This window comes from Condylura cristata, unplaced genomic scaffold (genome assembly GCF_000260355.1).
Source record: "Condylura cristata isolate star-nosed mole 26May11 unplaced genomic scaffold, ConCri1.0 scaffold00019, whole genome shotgun sequence".
Lineage (NCBI taxonomy): Eukaryota > Metazoa > Chordata > Mammalia > Eulipotyphla > Talpidae > Condylura > Condylura cristata.
Window position 1 is genome coordinate 18088125 of NW_004567120.1, and position 8344 is coordinate 18096468.

General features: G+C 49.5%; 1 protein-coding gene across 1 annotated transcript; it reads left to right on the forward strand.

Annotated features, from left to right (window-relative positions):
* The first annotated feature begins 2389 nt into the window (after positions 1 to 2389).
* Positions 2390 to 8041, forward strand: RGAG1 (retrotransposon gag domain containing 1). The gene is made up of 3 exons (XM_004685923.2): positions 2390 to 2692; positions 2732 to 6421; positions 6979 to 8041. The coding sequence occupies exons 1-3, from the start codon at positions 2393 to 2395 to the stop codon at positions 7093 to 7095; spliced, it is 4107 nt and encodes a 1368-aa protein (XP_004685980.1). The 5' UTR covers positions 2390 to 2392; the 3' UTR covers positions 7096 to 8041.
* Positions 8042 to 8344: the final 303 nt, after the last annotated feature.

The following is an 8344-nucleotide window of genomic DNA, read 5'->3' on the forward strand; positions in this document are numbered from 1 at the left end:
GTCCCTTTGAACTTTCTGACACAGCTCCGCTCAACGGTTCCCTTTCCTCTACCCCCTGCCTGCACTTCCTTCATGAGGGTTGCAATTCCTGGCTCCCAGGGCTCAGCCCCAGAGAATATGTTTCATTTCCTGAGCCAGGACCCTTCCCGTCTCATCCCTCTACTATGGGAATCTCTTCTTTCCTTTGGGACAGCCAGAGGAGGCCATAGTGGGCTGGTGCAACTCTTGGGGGGTCAGGGGGAAGAAGGGTGGGGTTGCATAGGTCAAGTGCTAAAGCAGAGCTTCTGGAGGGCTGTCAAGTGAAAGGCGGCCAGAGGCAAATGTCAGAGCCTATATAGAGGCAGGAATCTGGGACTAGGGAGACAGAGCAAGCACTAGCAAGTCAGGAGCAGTGGGGCGGGTGGGCGGGCAGGCAGGCTGGCTGGCTGGCGGGCAGGAGGGGGGCGTGGCAGGGGATAGCTAAGGGAGATTGCAGAGAACAGCTGCTGGTATTGGGTCTTGCTTTAATGAACTGGCTGGGCATGGGGCAACAGTAAATTGGCCAGACTGAAGAGCTGGGGGCGCAAAGGACACACGCTCCTTCCATCTAACGGGCAAGGTAAGATCTAGGTTTTGCCTACTGGGAAATTGTGTCAGGTTAAGGGATTGTTCTGAAGATGGGAGGTGGACACATATGACTGCACTTTTGACTCATTTTCCCCATTGCACCAATTATTGGAGGCGCCAAGGTGCTAGCGGGAGGCGAGCATTTCTCCTAGTACACCCCCCCTTGGCTTGGCCAGGCTGGAGATGGGGTGGGGTGGGGGTCTTGATAATGGGACCGAGTGATAAAGGCACAAGAAGGCGGACGGGGTGGATCTTTATAGCTGAGAGGGGAAGAGTGGGGGAATCTGGAGATGGACAGACTTGGAAATTTACGTGACTGCGGGTAAATTGTTATACTTCACTGGGCCTTGGTTTTTCTCCTTTGTAAGATGAAGATAAAGCGCTCCTGGAATCTCTTAGTGTTGCTGTGGGCACTAAATGAGGTGATGCATGTAAAAGTGCCTAGCAGAGTGCCTGCCAGTTCATGTGTGCTCAGGAAGTGTTAGCTGTGGGTTTTTCTGTTGCTCGTATTCTAGTAATTGTCACGGGGGGCTCGATGTCATGAGATGGGGACTGTGGCAAGATTGTCTCAAATGAGCACGCTTTCCATTTGTTGATTTGGGCAGACTGTGGAGATGTGTCCATGTTCTGTAATGTGTGTGTTGGTTTCCATGGCAAGTACCAAGAAATCCTTTCTTGGGCTGCTTCTGGGGGTAACTTGAAGGGGTACGGCTCTGGGCGTGCCCACTCACATGTCATTGGAGAAATCTGAAATTTGTACATGGTACTGACAGGCTTTGGGTGAGCCGTGGTCGGAGATGTGGTTGAATGCAGCCATAGGGATATCAAAGTCTGGGAAACCCTGAGGAAGGGACAGATAATGATATGCATTTGGTTACTCTCTCAGTGACCCTATTTTACCCCCAACCCTGGTTCCTCTGAGAAAAACGGGTAAAATGGGAAGAAGATCTATTGCTCAAGGGAATTAGATACAAGTGGGAAAGTGTTTGCAAAACCCTGTACATTATAGACAGGTTAAAGTCGTGTACAGTTTCTTAAATACAGTGTGTGGAAAACACTAAGTGAACAATCCGTGATAGCAGTAAGTGGGGTTGTTGGTGTTATTATTACAATAATCGTAATTTACAAGATTTTTCAGTTCAGGTACTGCTGTTCCTCAGCCTTGATCAGATAAATGTCTTCCTTTCCTTGAGGAAGGAATTCAGGGTCATCAGAGTAGTAAAATGGAGACTTAACCATTGGCATGACTCAATGAGCCCAAGGAACAACTAATTATCCTGGGGCAAAGGGCTTTCCCATCCAGGCCTGTCAGTACCATGGCTGGCTTGTGAGTGCTGTAGCGGGACTAGTGCAGAGCCAGGGAGCTTGCACTTCTCACAGTTCGCCTGAAGGTGGTGCTGCTGCTTCATTTGATCCAGGTCTGCTCAGGCTCTGGCTGCTGCAGTGACTGGCATTTACAGCATTTAAAAACTAAGAGGCTGTGCTGTGCGACCGAGTAGGCTAAACCATAGCAAAGCATAGTGGCAGAAAGAATATTTACCCTAGCTCCGAATTAGTTCATTGCTGCATAGCTTCTTTAACCTGATAGACCCAGGTCCAATGCCCCCCAGCTGGCAACACATAAAAACAAATCTCCATTGTGAATCGTTTGTCTAATTCCCAATCTTCTTGATACTGGCTTTTGACTGCTAAATTTGTTTCCTGTTTTCAGATTTTCTTGCCACTTGGGCTTCAGCAAGATCCCAATATCACCACCTTAGAGGTTCCCTCCACATTACCTGTGGCCATGGCCGATATGTCAATACCCTTACATTCACTGCGATTTAACAACATGTTGAGGGAGGATAATACCGACCCCCAAAACAGGGGGAACACCATCTCTGGACCAATGGTAGACACCAGAGCAGAGGTCCAAATTCTACATTCCCACACACAGCCTATAGTCTCGACTTCAGCATCAGACCCCGGAGGGATGTCCACACAGCTGATGACCTCCCCAGCCTTTGATACCATGTCAGCCTCTTTAATGGAAACACCAAATTGTGAAGCATTGTCCCCATCACTGATGCCAGCCTCAGATGCTGGGGCACTGTCCCCCTTGCTAATGCCAACTTCAGATTCGGAGGCACTGTCCCCATTGCTAATGCCAGCCTCAGACTCTGGGACACTGTCCCCACTGCTGATGCCAACCTCGGATTCTGGGACACTGTCTCCATTGCTGTCTACTTCAGACTATGGCTTAATGTCCCCAGGACTGATGACAATTCCTGATTTTGGGACCATGTCCACAGCACTAATGGCAGCCCCAGATTCTGCAGAAGTATCACCCTTGCCAATCCCAGTTCCATCCTCTGGAGCCTTGTCCACCCCTATAATGAGCACCCAGTCCTCTGATGCGATGTCCACATCACTGATGCTAGCCCCAGATCCTGGAGAGATATCCCCACTGCTAATGCCAGACATAAACCCTGGAGTGATGGCCACACAGCCGATGCCAGCTCCAGGAGCTGAAGAAATGTCACCATTGCAAATTACAGATGAAGACACTGAAGCAATGTCCAAAGTGCTAATGACGGCTCTGGAGTCTGGAGAGATCTCTTCACTACTAATGTCAGGCACAGACTCCGAAACTATATCCTCCCTGATAATGTCAGCCTTAGCCTCTGGAGCACCGCCAAGTCAGCCAACAAACTCCCAAGACCCTGGGGAAACGTCCACTCAGCTAATGTCAGGCCTCGGCTCCAGAGTAGTGTCTTCATCTCTACCATCAGCTCCATGTTCAGGCGCAATGTCCACACCACTCCTGTCAGTCCCCGATGCTGGAGAAATGTCCACTTTGCCAAAGCCAGCCCCAGATGCTGAAGCGATGTCCCCACTGCTGATGACGGCCCTGACCTCTGGAGTAATGCCCACACAGCTGATAGCAGCCCAAGGCTCAGGAGTGATGTCTCCACAGTTAACACAGAACCTAGACTCTCAGATTGGGTCTCCTCCACTGATGAGAGCAGCAGCCTCCAGGATGATGTCCACACCACCGCTGAGAGCCTCAGACCCTGGAGCGATGTCCACACTGCGAATGAGGACCCCAGCCTCTGGAAATATGTCCCCACTGCTAAAGACAGCCCCAGCCTCTGGAGCAGTGTCCACCCCACTGATGACGGCCACCACCGCTGGACCCGTGTCCATGGAGCAAATGTCAACTGAAACCTCTAAAGTAATGTCTACACAGTCAGGCATGGCCAGAACTTCTGGAGCTATGTCCACAGGCTTTTTGAAAGCTACAGCCAAGAGGGCAATGTCCACACCTCGAACAAGAGCCTCAGCCTCTGGGATGATATCCACACCACTAAAGAGAGCCCCAGCTTCTGTGATGTCCATGCAGCCAAGTACTGCCTCAGTCTCTGAGACAATGCCCATGCCACAACTGACAACCCAAGCCTCTGGGTCACGGGCCACACTGCAGATGAGAGCTCCTGTCTCCGGCACCATGTCCATGTCACAACGGAAAGCCACGGCCTCTGGAGCATTTTCCACCCCACTGACAACACCCAAAGCCTCTGGAGCCATGTCCACACTGTTAACGAGAGACACAGCCTCAGGAGTGGTATCCATGCCACACATGAGAGCTATGACCTTGGGAACATCGTCCAAACCACTAATGACACCCAAGGCCCCCGAAGCAATGTTCATGCAGCAAATGCCAACTGCAGCTTACGAAGAAATAGCCACAATGTTAATGAGTGACACAGCTTCTGGAGCCATGTCCATGCCGCAGATGACAGACACTGCCTCCACAGGGATGCCCACACCTCTAATGAGAGCCTCTGGGCCTGGAACGAGGTCCATAGCACCAATGAGAGGCACAGCCTCTGGAAAGATGCCCACTCAGCCAACGAGCACCCAAGACTCTGGAGCGATGTCCATGTTGTTCATGAGATCCATGACCGCTGGGGGGATGGCCCCATTGCAGATGCAAGTCCCAGCCTCAGAAATAATGTCTACACCAAAAATGAGGGCCCCCACATCTGGAGTGATGTCCACACCACTAGTGAGAGCTTCTGACTCTGAAGAGATATCTGCCCTTCTCCCAAGAGCTTCATCCTCCGGAGAGATTTCTCCATCATCAGTGAGACCCTCAGCTTCTGGAGAGATCGCCACACCTCTGAGACCTCCAGCTTATGGAGCAATGTCTACTCCACAAATGACAGCCACAGCCTCTGGGATGATGTCCGTGCCACAAATGAGGGCTCCAGTCTCTGGGGCAATATCCACACCACTAATGAGATCCATGGCATCGGGAGAGACGTCGGTGTCTCAGATGACTGCCACAGCCTCAGGAGGGGTCTCCATGCCACTGATGAGAGCCCCGGCCTCTGGAGCAACATCCACACCACAAGTGATGCCCACAGCTTCTGGAGAGATGTGTGCAGCATCACTGCGAGCTCCGGCCTCTGGACTGATATCTCCACAAGTCAGGGCCCCTGTCTGTGGAACTATGTCCACCCCACTGAGGAGATCTTCAGTTTCTGAAGCTGTGTCCACAGAGTTCGTGAGAGCTCCAGTCTCTGGAAAGATGTCCATGGCACAAACGACAGCCATGGCCTCTGGGGGCATGGCCAAGACAGTAATGAGAGCCACAGCACCTGGAACAATGGCCATGCCACTGACATCAGCCATGGCTTCTGGAGAGATATCTATGTCACAAATGAAAAACATGGCCTCAGGAGCAATGTCCATACCTCAAACAGGAGTCACAAGTTCTGGATCTACATCCTTGCCACAAATGACATACGCAACTTCTGGGAGGATGCCCACATCACAAATGAGAACCTCAGCTTCTGGAGCAATGTCCACACCTCTTATGAGAACCTCCACTTCTGGAATCATGTCTATGTCACTTCAGACGTCCACAGCCTCTGGAGGGATGTCCAGGCCACAAATGAAAGTCACAGCCTCTGGAGAGATTTCTACACCACAGATGAGGGCCCCAGCCCCGAGCACCATATCCACACCACAAAGGGCAGCCACAGCCTCTGGAATGATGTCCACCCTGGAAATGAAAGCCACAAACTCTGGAGAAACATCTGCCTCTCACATCAAAGTCACGGCCTCTGGATCAAAGTCCACACCACATGTGACTACCACAGCCTCTGAGACAATGAACCCACCCCCAAAGGAAGTCCCATCATTTGGCATGCTGACTCCAGCACTCTGTTACCTTTTAGAAGAGCAAGAAGCTGCCCGGGGGTCGGGCTCTGTGGAGGAGGAGATGGAGGTTGATGAGGAAAAGCAAATGAAGGGATTTTTGGATGATTCAGAGAAAATGGCGTTTTTGGTGTCTCTTCATTTAGGGGCAGCAGAGAGGTGGTCCATCTTGCAAATGGAGGTAGGAAACCCCCTTTCAGCTGAAAATAAATCTTTTCTGAGAAGATCACAGGGCTTGTATGAGTCCTTATCCGAGATAGACATCCTCAGTGCCGTTCTTTGCCATCCCAAGCAGGGCCAGAAGTCTGTCAGGCAGTATGCCACCGACTTCCTGCTGCTGGCCCGACATTTGTCTTGGTCTGATGCCATTCTACGGACCAGGTTTCTGGAAGGGCTCTCGGAAGCTGTTACCACCAAAATGGGCAGGATCTTCTTGAAGGTGGCCGGCAGCCTAAAGGAGCTGATAGACAGGTCTCTCTACACTGAATGCCAGCTGGCTGAAGAGAAGGGTTCCCCAGGCAACTCAAGCCAGGTTCTCCCATCAGCCTGTAAGCGGAATAATGAGGAAGCAATGGAGAACGAACTGAACTCTCATCAGCAGACTGAGGAGGTAATGATGGGGAAATACACTCATGGTTTTTGAGCAGAAAATTGAGGAGGTACTGATGGGCAGTAGACTCTATGCTCCTTTGAGTAGAATAAGGAAGCAGCAAGTGGGGGGAGGCACAGAATTCCCAGACCATGACACCTGACCTAGAGTTTCATTTGCAGGTCTGGCTATCCAGTTACTTTGAGGATATTGATCACTTGGGGGAGCAAAACTCTGCCCAGGTGGCTGAGTGTCTAGGATGGTCAAAGGACCAGGTCTTCTGATATATGAGGGAATTGGCCAGACTCAGTCCCAGTTCTCCACTTATTTCAAGTTCAGTACTCAGAGAAGGCGTCCTGTTCGTGGACTCTGCTCCACTATAGCCGCATGTGTTGTGGACCCAAGTTGCTAAGGCATTGGGTTAGTTTGGTCATCTTTCACACATTTAGCCAAGAAGATACTTTAGCCAAGTTCCTTGTCCTGCTAAGTTACTGAAATCACCTGGCGGAACACCCTTTGTCATACAAAGTGAGGCTCTTACCATTGCTGTTTTTTGTTTTGTTTTCTCTCACCTCTAGCACCAACATGTTCCTAAACGCTGTTACTACTTGAAAGAGCATGGAGACCCCCAAGAGGGTCTGCACGACCGCCTTCGACAGAGCAGAGGCCACCAGAAGGCCTCCACCCACAAGTAATGCTCCCCAGATTCTTCTGTGATATTTAAATCAGCTGCTAATTTGAGGACTGCTTCTTGGACCCATTCCATTCACTTACATCATAAACTTTGTGGCCTTCCCCTCAACTCCCTAATTCAGGTCCATCCCACTCTATCTGCCACTTGGCTGGCTTCACCTTCTCTTTCACCCATATGCCTGTGATCTGCCCTGACAATCAGAGTGGGGACTTTAAGAATGTTTTGTGTATGATGTTCTGAACTCCCATCACCATCAAGGTCAGCCCAAGTTCTTGTTCCAGGGAGAAGTTTAGGCAGGAGAAACCATGTCCTACCTCAAAAGTACCTCAGAGTGTCTTGCCATGTGTCATCAGGCAAACTTGAGGAAGCCCTGGTTCCATATCACCTGGCAGGGGAGTTTAGAAGAAGAGTGATATTCCTACACCAGCTTTTTCACCCACTAGCCTTGTCCCTGTATGCCTCAACTCATAACACCTAAAATGGGCCTCCAGGGCCCTTGCCCTGTTTATAGTCTCCATCTTGAGCCATGTGTTTTAACCCATAATAATCATCATCATAGTAATGGTTGGTTAACATTTATTGATTCTGTGACAGGTACTGGGTTAGACTCTCAACGAGTACCATCTCGCTACATTCTTGCCATAAGTCACTTTGTTCTTGTGTTGTCAGCTTCTGACTTCTTGATCTGTTGTTTATGGCCCTTGTCTTGTCCCTTGGTATGAAATCTCTCGGTCTGACCGCTCAGTGAGCCCCTCAGTTGTTGTTAATTGCTCTCACTCCTCTTGAATATTGTGCTTCGTGGCCAGCACTCTTGATAAGGGTCTTGGTCTCTAACAGGCATAGATGGTTAGAACATAATATGAGCAAGTGTTTGCCTTCAAATGGTGGGATTTTGGTGTTTAATCTTTCTACTTCTCTGTACTTTCCAGATTCTCTACAGTAAGCATGTACTACATTTGTAACCATAAAAGTAAATAAAGTTGAGCTACAAAAAAGAATTAATTTTGGCTAACAGAATTTGATTTATTGAGCCCTTCAGTCAACCAATATTTATTATCTAACATGTGCCAGCCACTGTTTGGGGGACAATGAAATAAGAACCCTTTTCTATTAAAACTTTGTTCCATGAGAAACCACATAAGTAGGAAAGGTTGAAATTGTGGTGAAGTCTACAAAGACAAGAAATCAAGATAATGGGGGAATTTGATACTAACAGGCTAATTTATTTATTCAGTAATTGTCCACATAAT